Source organism: Equus asinus, chromosome 15 (genome assembly GCF_041296235.1).
Source record: "Equus asinus isolate D_3611 breed Donkey chromosome 15, EquAss-T2T_v2, whole genome shotgun sequence".
Lineage (NCBI taxonomy): Eukaryota > Metazoa > Chordata > Mammalia > Perissodactyla > Equidae > Equus > Equus asinus.
In genome coordinates, this window is record NC_091804.1 from 27,501,648 (window position 1) to 27,518,541 (window position 16,894).

Here is a 16,894-nt window from a genome sequence, read left to right on the forward strand (position 1 = left end):
ATTTAGTAGCAATCTGACATAGTGGACAAGAATACAGGTTCTGGGGCCAGCCCGGTGGCACAGCGGTTACTTGCGCACGTTCCGCTTTGGCGGCCCTGGGTTCACCAGTTCAAATCCCGGGTGCGGACGTGGCACTGCTTGGCAAGCTATGCTGTGGTAGGTGTCCCACATACAAAGTAGAGGAAGATGGGCATGGATGTTAGCTCAGGACCAGTCTTCCTCAGCACAAAGAGGAGGATTGGCAGCAGATGTTAGGTCAGGGCTAATCTTCCTCAAAATAAATAAATAAATAAATAAAAGAAAAAAGAATATGGGTTCTGCAGTGAAGTGACCAGGCTCCAAATACTGGCCTTACTCCTTCTAAGCCACAATGAGATACTACTACACATCCACCAGAATGATGTCTTACCTATATAACCGGGGCAAAATTCTAAGCCTGTTTCCTCAGGTGTACAGTGGAATATATTATCTGTACCTGAAGATTTATATAAGTAATGTACACAAGGTGCTTAGTACAGTCTGGTACTCTTATTACCCATAAGTGTTAGCTATTATTATTATCCTTCAAGCCTAGGTCTCATATGCTTCTCTTCTCATGATCTCTCCAGCTCTCAACAGCTTCTCACTCTGAACTACTATACTCAATCCATACCACAACTGTATTCCATCAACGTTTCTCACTCATTGCCTGTCAGTGAAGTAACAAACTTCTTTAGGACAAACACTGCTTCATCATCTCCTATGTCACACAGCACAGACCTGAGCATACAATGGGAATTGAAACACTTGAAGGAGAGGTCAGCCCAGTGTCATAGTGGTTAAGTTCATGTGCTCTGCTTCCTGTGCTCTGACCCAGGGTTCACAGGCCTGGATCCTGGGCACAGATCTACACACCGCTCAAGCTATGCTGTGGCAGCATCCCACATACAAAATAGAGGAAGATTGGCAACAGATGTTAGCTCAGGGACAATCTTCCTCAAGCAAAAAGAGGAAGATTGGCAACAGATGTTAGCTCAGGGACAATCTTCCCCAAGCCAAAAAGAGGAAGATTGGCAACACACGTTAGCTCAGGAACAATCTTCTTTATCAAAAAATACCCCACAAACAAAAATACACTTGAGGGGCCAGCCTGGTGGCGGAGTGGTTAAGTTTGTGCACTCTACTTTGGCAGCCCAGGGTTCACGGGTTAGGATCTCAGGTACAGACCTATGCACCGCTCATCAGGCCATGCTGTGGTGGTGTCTCACATACAAAACAGAGGAAGATCGGCACAGATGTTAGCTCAGGGACAACCTTCCTCACCAAAAAATATAAAATAAAAACAACAAACAACACTTGAAGGGGACTTACAGCCCTGTGCCAAAGCAGGCTTGTATGGTTTGCAAGAGATAATTGTTAAATATTAAGAAATTTTGTAAGTGAATTTGGTAAGTTTTAAACCACAGAAATTGAGCAAATGCTAAAAACCAGAGCTTTCCTTCCCCCACCTAGCCAGTTTACCAACATACCCTTGTTGATAGGGAATCCCACTCTCTGCCAACAGGGAGTAACTTGTGCTTCGTTTTTCATGGTATCCTCTCTCCTGCCCCAAGAGATTCTAATTCTGCTCTTCATAAATCCAAGAACAGATCTTTTCTCCTGGATCCAATGGGATCCAATTCCATGCCAGTTGAGCTGAAACTCATCAGTTGTTCCTGCTCAGGAGTTAGACTGCCCTCTTCCATTCCCAAAACTCTAATAAGGAAAGGCACTAGCCTTCAATCCCAGTTCCAGGCTGTGAGGAGGAAGAATAGAGCACTAATGTGTCTGGGTGGCAGGATCATTCTTTCAACAAACCAAAGCCATGCTTACACTCCTGTTGCCTACCTTGGCATTCTGGAGCAGCTCAGATGCTGGATCAAGCAACAAAAGCCAATCAGGAAATTCTCCATAGGCTCCCAATAAGCAGAACACCACCCATGAAATACTCTTTTCCCGTAAGATTTAAAAGACAAACTACACCGACCACCACCACTCTTCTTCCTTTCCTTCTCTGTCTCCTCAAGGGACATGGAGAAGGCAGACAAGTTTTTTGTTTGTTTTTTACCCCTGCTTCTCTCTCTATAACTCAGGGATTCTCCAAGTTTAAATCAGCAGCCCAAGGACAGTCCTCACAGCTCACAAACTCAACCAAATATGCAAATCCTTACTATAAAACTACACATTCTTTATTCATACATTACGGACTACTAAAATTGAGTTTATAAAACTAAAATTTTAAGCAATAATTTGTTTTAGATCCATATGATACTCAAAAGTCTGGCTGCCACACGGTACTATAGAGCTTAAAACGTGCAAGTTCACAGAGAAAGTGAAAAGTGGGAACACACGGTAAATGGTCAGATTCCTCATCTTGCTCTATTTTGTGAAGGTCAAAAAAGTTTGGAAGCCACTAATGCAACTCCAATGTCCCCAAAGGACTTATCCAAAGTTGAACAAACCCAACCTGTGTCCAACTCTTCTAAGAGAGCCTAGCTTGAGGATAGAATTGGATATGGGGAAGCAAGCAAACTGAGGAAGAAACATGGCCTTCAAGCAAAATAGGACTGTATCAGAGTGGGAGTTTTTCTCTGCCCTATGACTCTGACTGCTTACACAAAGCCTCCACCTGCCTGCTTCAACATAAACATTGGAGCAAGGCTGAAGCCACTTCCCCAGTAGGCTCAGGATCCATGATAGAAGAGTGCTGCTAGTGGCCCTCCCCCAAAATCAGGAAGAGGCAGGGAACAGTTGGTGGAGGGAAGGGCTCTGACTCTGGAGACATCCAGACAGCCTATGATTGAATAATCTCAATTCACTTCTTACTATCAGTGAGACCTTGGGCAAGTTACTTCGCTTCTCTTTGCCTGGATTTCTGCACCAGTCAAATGGGAATAATAATTGTGCCAACTTTACAGGGTTATTGGGAGGATTAAGGCCAACCATGGAGAGTGCCCCCTGCCTGACACAGAGTAAGTGTCCAATGTGTGTCAACTGCTCCTCTTTTTGTGGCTCATAAATGGACCCTTTTGTGGTATCATTATCTACTTGATGGTTCACGGGACACTCAGGAGGAATGCCTCTGGTCTACCTGCTCCAGAGGACCTAACTGGCAGGAAAAGGACAGCTCTCAAAAGAGAAAATGAAGACCCTCCCCCTTTCTCCCCTAATTAAGTTCTCAAACTGTAGTGTGGGACTGCTATATCACTCTCAGAAAAACCAGTAGAACTAGTAGCCAAACCAAAATTTTGAGTTCCACTGGCCTCTTTTTAAGGTTCAAGTTCACTAGATTTCCAGAAAGAAACAGAATGGCTGGGTTCATATAATTACAGACATTTAAAGCTGGATATAATGAGATTATCTAGTTAAATCCCACTTTGTAGAACACTGAGGCCAGAGGAAGAAAATAAGTAGTCCTGGGACACACAGTAACTGATGAGTCACAACCTGATTCCCTATAGGTCATTTTTATATCCACCCTTGTAATCCAGTCCAATCTGAAGTCCACCTGAACATTAAAAGAGCAGTGAGGCTCATGTGGCCTCTTCCCATGATCCATACTAATTGGCCTTAAACACAGAGGGAAAATAATTCTGCATCCACCACACGTTCTCCCTAATTGTCTGACAGCCAGGGCAGGAATGGAGGAATTGCTGGACTCCACATTTATACGACTTTATCAAAGGAAAAACTTTAAGTAACAAGCACTGCAATACTGCAAATACTGTAAAATTCTGCAAATAAAGTATAATTCACCTCAGGAAAATGATTTATACCAAAATTTTCAAACATCTTATGGGCAGCCAATTCTGCCCCCCCCATCTTGCCCTGCTGGAATCTACATTCTTTTAATCTACCTGCTTTTAATGAGACCCCTGCCTCTCTAGTGCCTGGAGAGTATCTAAGACAACAGTACTGGATCACCTTCCTGAGCATCTCCAGGGCAAGGGCATCAACAAGAACTTGTGCATTTCCAGTGCGCAATGTGACCGATCACACAAAAGGAGCTGAGTGAACAAAAGCAACAGACCAGAGCCTCTGGAAAAGAAACTTACCTACTGTTCACAATGAGAGCCCCCCTCAATGGAATAAATTCACTTGGGATACATGGGAGATTGTAAGATGGATTGCTCTTCAGAATTTGTATGCTAGGGAAGTTGAGAAATTTTAAACAGGAGCATTTCAACAACAAGGAAACTACATTACAGACAGATTTCACTACTTGCCACTGTGGATGGGGTGCAGGGTGGGTGGGGGAGGACTCGAGTTCTGCTGCTGCTTCTGGTGCAGGATTAGTAAGTTTACAATATCAAACTGTCCCCTAGTTAACCTCCAGTGTGGCCCATGAAAAGGGAACAGAGGCAAGCTCTCCAAAAAGAAAAAGTGTACGGGCCGACCCTGTGGTGTAGTGGTTAAGTTTGGCGTGCTCTGCTTTGGTGACCCAGGTTCATGGGTTTGGATCCCAGGTGTGGACCTACATCACTCATCAGCTGTGCTATAAAGGTGACCCACACAGAAAACAGAGAAAGACTGGCACAGACATTAACTCAGGGCAAATCTTCCTCAACCAAAAAGAAAAAGTGAAAGACTGGCAACAGATGTTAGCTCTGGGCAAATCTTCCTCAGCAAAAACAAAACAAAACAAAAAACTGCAAACACAACAGGAGGAAGAAAAAGGTTAGGAGGAATGCAAAAAAATTCAAATACTCAAAAGGAAAGAAATAGCCAAAAGAGGCAGCAGAGCTAAAAGAGAAATGACAGGGAATAACTTTCTTTATATTCCAAATCTGTGGTGTCCAAAAGCGTAGCTCCTAGTCACATGTAGCTATTAAGTACTTGAAATATGCTTATTCCAAATCTCAATGTGCTGTAAAATATGTATTGGATTTTGAAAATTTAGTGCAAAAAAATAATATATCTCAATGTTATATTGAGTATATGTTGAAACAGTAACATTTCAGATCTGTAGGGCTAAATAAAATCTATTAAAGTTAACTTCACTTGTTTACCTTTTTAACATGGCTACTAGAAAAATCTAAATGACATCATGTGACTCATTTCTATTGGACAGTGCTGCCTAACATGGAGATCTCCAAAGATCAGACATGGAAGAGGAAAATTTCTGTTGCTGTGTGAATTCAGAGTTGTGCTGTTCAATCCAGTACCCACTAGCCACATGTGGCTATTTAAATGTAACAGTGGCTACCAATTATCGTTTTAGTGCAGATAAGAACATTTCCATTGGAGAAAATTCTATCACACACTGCTGATCTAGAACAAGGACCAAGAGGTGGACATTTTACACAGAAAAGCTAAAACTCTAGCAAATTGATCCCAAACTAGAAAGTAATGAATTTCAGGTAGCCAATTACGCATGTAAGTGGTAAAACTGATAGGGAAATTCACTTAATTCTGGAGTGTTTATGTCTTATCAGAGCATTGGTTTATAAGTGGTATTTGGCAGCTAGTCAAAAGGTAACTAAAAAGATGAAAGGTTCTATCCTTCTGCTAGGCCAGGACGCCCCCAGAACCAGCCTGCCCTCCTGATCGTTCAGCTCAGTCATGCCACTCAGGTTGTGGGAACCTCAGGCTTTGCTGTTATGGGACAACTTTAAGAGCTTCCAGGACAAGCACTATTTTAGATAGTGTCACTGTGCTCCCTCACATTCTTAATCATTTAGTCTTATTAAATTCAGACATTGTGTACCCAAGAACCTTGGTTAGAGATCACGCCTTTCCTCAGCTTACACACAAGGCTTCCATTACACTTGTTTCTGTCTGACCATTTAGCAACTTGCCAGGAAAGCCTTCATCCAGCTCCTGTGAGACATGAGTGTACCTTGTACATGTACAAGTACAACCAAGCACTTACTTGTGTAATTTAAGACTTTAAAGTCTTGAGGAAGAAGCAACTTATTTTACTTCCTTTTCCACCACAGCATGAAAGAGCTGGGTGCACAACATTGCTCAAAAAATGTAGTTAGCATGGGTTATGGCTATGGCTAAGCTGTATATCCATGTGAAATTGTCTTAAAAAGCTTGAAGGCAACAGATATTTTCAATTCCAACCTGTCAATTCAATGGACATAGAAGCAAAGGTAATTGGCAGTGTCTACCTCAGTAATTAAGAGTTGCATTAGTCTTTCCACCACTTTAGCCAGATTATAACGGAGGGATACTGCTGGTCACATAGGCCCATACCACAGAAGGAAGTTATGTATTAAGGATATGACCCTCTCTGTATTGCAACCAAATGTGTGAGGGAGTGAAGTGGAGGGTGGCATTAACTCACTTCCAAGAGGAACAAAAGAAAAAATGAGGAAATCAGCAACAGCAGCAGTAGGTATGACTTAAGACCCCTTAAGTAGCTGAATTTCTTTACACTTAAGCCTTTCTCACTCTGACTCTGTGAGGACTAACAGGTGACATGTGGTAGCACAATAAGGTTACATTTGTATATTTAACACAAATGCGTAAGAGAAAAATCATATTCACTAACCAACAGCTGTGCGTGAACTCACACGTCCCCTCCCCCATTAGGAGGCTAGGGCTACAGAGAGAGCAGTGAGGGAGCTTCAGTCTAAGTAAAACTCATAGTCCTGGTTACCAGCTGACTTACTATATAAGCAGGTCAAAGTGGAAAACAGACATAAGAATGGTGATGGAATGAAACACCAAGGGGCAACCTATTTGAATATAGCACAGCTCAATCCTGGGATATGTTATGCTTGTTCAACATCTTTCACTCCGCCTATACTGAATTATGTTCTCTTGCTAGTCACGGCTCTATTTTCAACAGTCACCTCCTCCTCCTCTCAACATGAAATGCCAAGCCATCGGCTGATTAGGAAAAATGACTTGAAATTATTAGGTTACTAAAGTCAGAGTCCAGATGTTCGGAACAGCTGGGGTGCCAACTCTAATGCTCTGCTGTACCATTTTACCACTTCTCTACAACTGGTGTTTGCTTAGTCTCTATGACCTAACTGTCAGTATTTTCACTGGCGGGAGGTCCCTGGGCCTCTTGACAGAACTCAACAAATACAGGTAATGAGATTTTCCCCAGCACTATTTTCTGCCCCCAGATTTTTAGAGTGTTGCCCTTCTGTCCCTGGGGCTGGAATGCTTGCACCAGGTGGCTTTTTGCCCCTCCTGGACTCTTCAGTAAAAGAGCAGTACGTAGAAAAGCAGTGCCACTTTGTTTGCTCATTGCTAGTTATGTTGGTACAGAAAAGAAGCCATATTTTAGGATGCTTGTGAGATCCTCTGGCACAAAGTAACTCAAGGCACCAAGAATAAATCCAGACACAGCACAGTAAAGAATTAACATTTACATGAACAGGCACCAATAAGAGATGAACTTATGTTGTTGAACAGAAGGGGTTTCCAGTAAAGTCACCACAGCATCAGAGAACTGTGCCACCACTAGAGTATACTTTTTCCAGAACATTTTACAATAAGTCAACGTGATATATCAGATTTTATGCCAAAAAGATGAAACTGAAGTCAAGTAATTTTTTAATGAAAAAGGATAGCAGTAAGCTTGGATTCTATCATATCCCATTATCCCATAAAAGCTCTACTTTTGAGCGGGTAAGGAGAAGGGTGGCGATGCACATAATTGATAAACTATTTCTTGCTGTAAAACATTGGAAAGCAGACAACAATGAATTATAGAAGTGAATGATCTCTCCTGAGCAAGAAAGGGAGACATATTAACACACAGTCCACTCCTTTAAGATGGTAAAGGCCACTCTGAGTATCTGTAGGCAGCTGATTTCACTCCGATTTTTCAAACACTTAGTCAAACCTTCCTAATTTTAGAAAAGCTCAGCAATCACCTGGAACTAAGTCAGTCTAGTCTAAATCTCTCTAAAACAAGCTGGGTATTCAAACTCAAATACAGGCTAAAATGCTTTCATGATAAAGATAAAAATTATAAACATTTTTCAAGAACTTTGGTTAAAAGGAACAGCCCACTAATTTCTCTGCAACTCCAGACTTTTTTTTGTTTTTTTTAAACACTCTGAGTTTTTGGAAACTTTTCATTTGCTAATTTTTTCAGTATAAGCTGAACATATGTGGTAGGGACAAAACCAGAGCACCAATGTCAGAAAGCAGCAATATTTTTGATTCCTCTCGCCTTTTCCCCATCTCAAACACCTCACATACTAATGCAAAAACAAATAAGTAAACAAAAAAGAAAAACAAAGCTTCAGAGATATATGCAATTGCAAATGTATTCTGAAGATTTCTTTTCCCATTTCCTAATCAATTTTTTAAAAAGACAATTCACAGCCCCCTTTAAGACTCCTTCTATGAAAAGGAGCATCTAGTTTCCGGTTCTTTCTGAGGCCACATAAGGATGTGCCTTGCTAGCAACACACACATAATACAAGTCTGAAAAGGTAGATACCATAGATTTGACCTAGAATCAAGTTTCCTCCCTGCCGTTCCAGGTATCCTCTTCTTTCCACACTTCAGCATTAGCAGAAGGATAAGCAACAATTGTGACCTCCAAGATCACCAAATCCACCTCTCCAAAGGCACAAAATATTTTCAGTAGTTAAGAAAAAACACAAAAATAACCTGATGGTATAGCTCCATAGAATACTCTTGTGCAGTTAAAGCATTAAAAGCATCAGCCTGTTTTATTTTGTGACAAGTTTATTGAACAGTATTCAAGACTTCATCTTCATAAACAAAAACCTCTGCTGAATGATGCCAAAGCAGTATTTGCTGGCAATGTTGTGGCCATACCGGCAACCAGTCATTTTATTGTGTTTGGTTTCTAAAGTTTGGACTACTACAGAACTGCCAGTACAACTATTTAAATGTGGTAATTTTTCCAAGAGTGGGAAATAATTTTTAAAAGTGATCACTGGCAGGAATTCTTTCCAGAAGATTTGACTAGAAGCAATTTTACATTTTCTTTACTCATTTTTTTAAGTGTTCATGAAACTGATGAGTGGATTTATTTTTAAACACTTGATCCACAACTGTACACAATGACAGAATCCAATAAAAGGGACTTTAAGTTTGATTAAGGCTTTCATGCATCCTTATTTTTATCCAAGGTATTTCCCCCCAAAATGTATGTTTGCTTACTTCCATACACAGCCCTAGATTTTCATTCAGTGGGTTAAGACTGACCTAATTACACTTAATATTACTCTGAAATTTTTAATAAAGCTTCCTAATGGAATTTTCACTGTTGAAGCTTTGACAACTTGGAGCACAAAGCTAGGAACTACATTTCACTTAACAGTGTTGCATTAAAAAAAAAAAAGCCACTAATAATTGTACATCCAAACTACAGTGTAAACAAAGAACACACCTCCAAATTTTGCTTAACTAAATGTTTCACTAAAGTTTACAAATTTGCTTATTTATAAAACACATTTTATAGATTTCTCTAATCCTTTAAACTAAAAAAATAAACAACAACACAACTCATCGAAGGGGAGAAAAAAATTAAACCTAAAGCAAAAGATTCTCTTCGATTAATGTCAGTCACTAAAAACAGACAATAAAATTTACACATAAAATTGAAAATATCACGATAGTGTTTACAAATGCACACAACTTGGAGCAAAGCTTTACAGATCCTTCAGACCATACAAAGCAAATGAGAAAATAATGTTAATTCATTTTCACCCCAAACCTAGTTCTTAAGAGAAAACCTGCAGGAAGAGAGAGATGAATAGTTTCACAGAACACATTTTTGAGAATTTTTTAAAACTCAAACTCCAATGCCCAGAACAGTATGCTTATGAACAGTATGCTTAGCAGTTAGCACTATGTTAATAAGTCTCAGGTACACAAAAATCAAGTTCCAGATGGCAAAGCATTTAATTACATTTCACAACAAGAGAAGAACTGTTGTGATTCAACCAAATATAAAACAGTTATCTCCAATTTCTACACAAACTACTATATTCTTATTTTATTTAATTTAATGAACAATGAAATCAAGTTTTCCTTTTCAGCATCTAAGATGTAGAAATAACAAAGTAGTTGCAATAAAGTATATGAAATATTTAATAAGAATGTACGAACATATAACCAAAATAAATTGTGAAAAAAGATCAAAGACTTTCATCTTCAAACTCATTTTTCTAAAATGAAAATAGTCAGCTTTCCAATGGGGAAAATAATCTGCAGTTGAAATAAGACTCCCAAGCAGCGCTGAAGTTTTTTGCACTCTGTCTTTGGAATGAGAAGAGATTACTTAACAGAAAACTTAAATTGAACAGCATTTACAAACATCATATTGCTTTTTTAGTTGAGGAGGCAATATCTAGTGATCTGTCAAAGCAAATTTGTATTCGTGAATTATCAAAAGACCCACAACACAGCCACGTCTTCTTTGAAAGTCTAAACAATCCTTTCCCTAAACAAAAAATCCTGTACTGTCAATCCTCTAAGATTGTAGTGATGAAAAGGCTTTCCAAATCTTATCACACAAATGAAACTGTTGCCACTCTTAACTCTAAATTACACAACTGCTATATTTCAGTGTTCCACTGACTTACAACACCAAAAAGGCACTATTTTTTTTTAATAGGAAATACTTCTTTTAAAAGGCTGACCGCTTTGTAAGTACATTGATTGGTAGGAAATGTTGGGGATGTTTCAAACCAAGACAGAGGCCAATGTAAAAGACAAAATTTGTTTTTCATGATATCTCACTAATCTCCCATTCCATATGTTTGTAATATAATGTGACACATCTTTAGAGCATTTCAACTAAGAAGGAAAGTAAGTAGAGCCTTCTGTAGCAGTGAGCAGGACATTTTAAGGCAAATGTTTTCATAACAAGGACACTTACCAACCAGAACCCATGTGGTCCTCCTGCCTTAGTGTCCTGAATGCCAAAGAAGAGGGTATGAAAGGGCAAGGAGTCTCAATTCTCTCCCCTCTGGCAGCTGCATTTACACTCTGTATGAAGAATTTTTGTAAACAGGGTCCTGATCAAACAACTAGACCAAAAAGCCTCCAAGTAACAGGATTAAATGCATATCAATCTACGGACCAGTTTATGGATCTTTTATTCTATAACACTATTGCTAACAAAGCTAACAATTTCAACCTCAGTTTTAAAAACCTAGATAAAATAATGCTTTCTTATGAATGGGCCCTCTTGGTTTAGTTACAGGCCAAAATTTCACATAAATTGGGACAGAAGGAAATTGCCAGAACATTAGTCCATCATAGACAGGACTTCAAATCAAGCATCTTAAACAATGATTATTAAAAGTGATTTCTGGTTTTTGATGCCATCCAAACAATATGAACAATTTTAAAACTGACAACTAAAACTTGGCGGTCAAACCAAAAAGGCTCTGGTAGGTAGAGTACTCCATATTTTATTTTTGTGGCAAAAGTCTTATTGCACACAGTTTTAACCGTGACATTAGAAATCAAAGTTTCAGGTTTAGCACAAACCAAGTGTGGAGTTTTATATTAAAAAAACAACAACAGTTTTGCTCATTTACAAATGAGTCAATTACGCAAACAAAGCAGCAACTTCAGAAGCAGGACTGTCTGTACAGCAAGAACCCTCAAGAAGCAATAAAGGTACATACAGTGAATCTGTATACAGAGATTTTATTCAATTTTAAAAGAAAATAAGGACTTTAGACAAAGCTTTGACCCTATAACAAAGCAAATCCGTCCAGCTTTAAACCAAATTCCAAGAGTAGCCAACTTTCATTTTTCAGCAGCTGGCAAGAGCACCCTGAATGAGCTCTATTAACATTTCTATTTTCTTCATCCCATATGGTATAAAACAAAACCAATCTAGACTCCTTGATAAGCTTTACGTGGTCATTTGAGTTTTACAAATGGTTTCTCTAACGGTATGCCAAAATCATTTTTGTGTTCTCTCCAGACAGCTTTACTGTAACATACAGCAATGTTTATCCCGGTAGTGAGTCTTCTGTAAACAGTCAACCAATGCTCTATGTTATGAAAACCAATCTATATGCAATTGAAACAATCCACAGGTTCTAACCTGGAAATACTAGGAAAACAATCTGGATGCATTAATCACAGCACTATGAAGATCTACCCTATAAAGGATTTATGTGAACAGCTACCCTAATACAAGTTTTACTTTCCTTGAGCCTATAGGTCTGTCATTTAAATCAATGACAGCAGCTGTGGCTTCATCCCGAGATTCAAAGGCCACCATGGCTTCTCCTGTGGGCATACCTTTTTCATTGTATTTTAAACACACTGAGCCTGGGATCACTTGATAGCCATAAAAGAAATCTAAAATCTCATCAATAGACACAGTGAAGGGCATATTCTGCACTTTAATTACTGTTGGCCCTGGTTTTCCAGAACTAGATCCAAAGCCAGGGGGACCACCAATGTGGATTGGGCCAGGCCCAGGCCCAGGCCCCGGCCCAAAGGCTGGCGGCCCACCCAAATGCCCAGGGGCACTTCCAAGACCAGGAGGGCCACTTCCAAAGCCAGGGGGGCCCCCTAAGCCAGCAGGGCCATTTCCAAAATTCTGAGGGCCCCCTCCAAATCCTGGTCCACTTAAATTATTTGGTCCACCTCCAAAACCTGGAACATCCAGTCCTAGACCAGGCAAACCACTATTTCCAACTGAAGGCATACCAGGCCTAGTATCACCAAAGGCTCCTCCTAATCCTGGAGGAGGGAGTGGTGGCCCAAAGGCATTTGACCCACCAAAATTACCAGGAAAGTTAAATGGAGGCCCATTGTTGGCCTCCTTAGATCCTACAGTCAGGAAGGCATGCTCTTCACCTCCTGCACTAGGCATTCCTGCACTGGGCATTCCAGCACTGGGCATTCCCGCACTGGGCATTCCCGCACTGGGCATTCCCGCACTGGGCATTCCCGCACTGGGCATTCCAGCATTGGGCATTCCCGCACTGGGCATTCCGGCACTGGGCATTCCGGCACTGGGCATTCCGGCACTGGGCATTCCCACACTGGGCATTGCTGGAACTGCAGGATTACCTGGCACAGGCATCTTTAACCCCTTTTTTCCTTGGGCAGGGGGATTTTTCTCAATCTCTCTCATATCTTCTACAGTGACTACATGAACAAAAGCTTCTCTCCCATTAAGTTTTTTACGGTGTAAGCGTTCAGACTTACGTGCATCATCTTCACTTTTAAACTGAACCAATGCCTGTCCTAGACCTTGCCCATTGCTATCAACAAGAACATGTACAGCATTCTCATCCACTGGGATTCCTTCCAGGAACTGAAGAACATCCATCTTGGTAATGCTGAATGGAATATTTGTTATGTGGGCACAGACTTTGGCTGAGCTGACATCCCCCTCCGGATTTAACATCATTTCTCTCTGGTCATAGCTGAAGTTCTGCAGTCTCTTTCGAATCATATCTATCTTTTCTAGCATACCTTTCTTAGTAATTGGATGAACCTGAATAAAGCGATTGCCCATGTATTGTTTATGACGACACAGAGCAGCCTTATAGTCAGCCTCATTCCTGAACTCTACGAAGCCTTCACCAGTTGCTTTCCCATTGGGTCCATAAGCGATATAAATACTATCTTCCACAATATCCAACTTCTTAAAAAAATCAATGACATGCTTGTTTTCCGCTTCGAATGGTAACCCTTTCAAGTAAACACAAAAACCAGCCTCATGTGGTGATCTTGACCTTGACCTTTTCTGCCCATTGGGCGACTTTGACCTGGGAAGTGTCTGAGGAGGGGGATGGGTTTGTCCAGAAGGTCCTATACTTTGCTTAAAAGTGATATGGCCTCCAGCAGCTACCCACTGTCTCTCTGTGGCAGGACTCACTTCCACATAGCGTTGAATCATCAGCATTCTGTTTCGTTTCAAAGCTTCAAATGTATCTTGAGGAGAGAGAAACTTAACCAATCCATTCCCATTATTTCGACCTACGTGATCTTTCAACAAATGCACTGCATCAACACGGAGCCCATGGAAAAAATCTCTGACATCATTTTCCATTGCAGAAAAGGGCATTCCATGCACACTGACATACAGGTCATCAGGGTTGATAGGAAGTGGTTTCACACTGCTTTGAGAGTTCATCTGGATAGGGTTAACAGGATTCAATGGACCCAGAAACACAGGGTTCAGGTTATTGTTCAGATTCACAGGTGCTCCAGAGCCATTCATTCCAGCAGGTAGAGGAGCCACAGGTGGTGGGTTCAAGGGTGGCATGCCCGACATGGGTGGCAGTGGGGTCATAGGTGGCACAGAAGGGACTGGGGGGATTGGGGGCACAGGAGGCACAGGAGGCAATGTAGGTACTGGAGGAGGAACTGGTATTGGGGGAATGGATGGCATTGGTGGCAAAGATGGCATCGCTGGGATTGGAGGAATTGGTGGTGGTGGGACTGTGTTCATTGGAGAGGCTGTGCTCGGAATGGTTGAGCTAAACGTTGGGCTCCCAAAGGAAGCCCCCATATTTGGAGGAGCCGTTCCTATGCTGGCTGTGGAAAATGTCTGTATATTTTTGTTGCTTTCATGAACAGAAGTGGCAGCAGTAACTACACTAGGTGAAGGATTATTAAAGTTGGGTACTGTTGTAGGCAAATTTACCCTGCCACTCATTCCTGAGCTAGGTGGTGGTCCTGATCTACTAGCATTTGCTGGTGGTATATCTAAGTTGGCAGTTTCAAAACGCCTACGACTCAGTTCAATCATATTCTGCATTTCTGTTTTACTACTCAACAACAGTGTTACTTTTGACCCTTTAATTGTACCACCTGTGCGCATCATACCAAGCCTTGCATCTTCATCAGTGGCAAAAACGATGAAAGCCTCACCCAGTTCACCCCCTACAATATGCACGCCCCCATCAGGGATGGTCAATCCAGAGAAGAAGTGGCGAATGTCCATGGTCCCCGCCACAATTGGGAGACCTTGCAAACGGATGACCACAGCCATGCTGCGCTGAAACCACACACACCTGCAGATGAGAAAAGGCAACGGCCAGGTCAGACTCCTTTTTATCACACCAAGTTTTTAGCTACAAGAATGACCAGCTACCATATTAGGCCCTCAAACTATCACAAGAAATGTTGTTTTTTCAATTTTGGATATTCTAAAACCTGAACATTTTGTGCCATTTACAATGTAAAACCTAGACAATTTCAAGTTCCAAAAGGCATTAATCCTGGAAACAATTAGAAGTTCAGTCCCAAGACTCAAAAGTTTCAGGAAAAAAACAACCATAGGAAAGTAAAATCACCAATTACATCATTCAGACCACTAATTATTCACTAAGATTTAAAAGAAATGCCTAAGTCAAATCAGGAAACAAACTTTAACAATCTATAGGGAAAAAACATGCAAAGGATGCATTACTGTTAATATTTAAAACTGGCTTAGCATCTTCCTTATAAACTTCACAACTTTGTAGAATTATCAATGTCATTTTATATGGCTCAATCTCAAAATTCAACCGAAATAGAAAACTGGAATACTAATATTACAAATAATACTTAACACTAAAGTAGATTCAAGTCTCAAATGAGAATTGATTGCATATTTCACCCCAAATCTCTTCAATCTGCCTTATAGCTTTATCTATTAAACAAAACTACATACGGAATTATTTATTACAAACAAGGTTAATACAGCCTAAGAATCCAAAAGAAATACTTAGTAAAACAGCCAAAATCTTAGTTAACCTATATCCATCACTCCGAAAAGTAGAACCTGCTTACAGTGCCATTCACCATGGCTGTTTTAATTAAAACTCAGGTTCAATGACTCATTCCCAAGCCCTCTATTAAAAAAAAGAGACTTGTTCCATAGGGGAAGGCTGATAATGAAAAAGAGGTAGTTTTTGTTTTAAAGGAAGTAGGGTATAAACTTTATTCAAAAGTAATTTTTATAGTCTCTGACCCAACGTAATTTCTGTGAAACTGCTGGGTGCTCACTGACCTCCTTAGATAAGATCCACTTTGATCTAATCAAAAAAGAAAAGTTTCTCCCATATTTAAGTAAAATTTCAGTATTTTAGTTCTTATGGCTTCTAAGAATAAATGAAAGGGCAGCTCTCTGTAAAGTGATACAAAACAAATTCTTGGGACAGGAAACATATTAATTTGAAATTTATGTGGTCAACAACACCGGGTGTTTCCCAAGCCATCTTAAAAATCAACTTTTGAATATAAACCTATTAAACTGGCTCTGTGACTTCAGGAAAATTATAAATTATTTGAACTTTGGTTTTATCACTTCTCAAACGAGAACATTAGAAAAACAAAGTTTCCTGCTGCAAGCTCTAAGAATTCTGTAATTCCATGAAAGCAGTTTTTCGAAGTCAAATATTAAACGAATACTAATTCGATGCAACAAAATCTGTAGTTATATCTCAATATTATGATTGCTGTACACAAAACAGAAATATATTGTTTGCCTTTGACAGTTTCCTCACACACACATACACCAAAATAAAAGCCACCTTCAAATTTAATCCTGAAAGATGAACTGGCAAACAGAAAATGCTCTTTGTGAGACCATTATAAAACACTAGAAATTTGGGGGCCAGCCCAGTGGCACAGGGGTTAAGTTCACACATTCTGCTTTGGCGGCCCAGGGTTTGCCGGTTTGGATCCCAGGTACGGAAATACACAGTGCTTGTCAAGCCATGCTGTGGCAGGCAACCACATATAAAGTAGAGGAAGATGGGCACGGATGTTGGTTCAGGGCCAGTCTTCCTCAGCAAAAAGAAGAGGATTAGCACCAGATGTTAGCTCAGGGCTAATTTTCCTCAAAAAAAAAAAAAAGGAAAAAATAAAACATTAGAAATTTGGGGAAAGGAGGAAGCTTTTCATTATTGGTCATTATTAGTCAACAAGAAAAATTAATACTAAAAAAGTCACA

General features: G+C 40.3%; 2 protein-coding genes across 10 annotated transcripts in view; both read right to left on the reverse strand.

The window, feature by feature from the left end:
- Positions 1–16,894, reverse strand: part of CPNE1 (copine 1) — a 39,129-nt gene that overhangs the window by 15,460 nt on the left and 6,775 nt on the right. The window contains exon 1 of one of the 9 annotated variants that reach the window (XM_014850778.3): positions 14,827–14,966. The exons of the other annotated variants lie outside the window; for them this stretch is intronic. The gene's annotated coding sequence lies outside the window, so the exon portion shown is untranslated. Of the gene's footprint in view, positions 1–14,826; positions 14,967–16,894 lie in introns of those variants that run through there. 9 annotated transcript variants of the gene reach the window in all.
- RBM12 (RNA binding motif protein 12) lies at positions 8,668–14,947 on the reverse strand. Its single transcript, XM_014850772.3, has one exon. The coding sequence runs from the start codon at positions 14,945–14,947 to the stop codon at positions 12,116–12,118; it is 2,832 nt and encodes a 943-aa protein (XP_014706258.2). The 3' UTR covers positions 8,668–12,115.

Excerpts from the sequence above, each read along its gene's own strand:
- RBM12 (XM_014850772.3), bottom strand. The coding sequence starts at position 14,947 with ATGGCTGTGGTCATCCGTTTGCAAGGTCTCCCAATTGTGGCGGGGACC.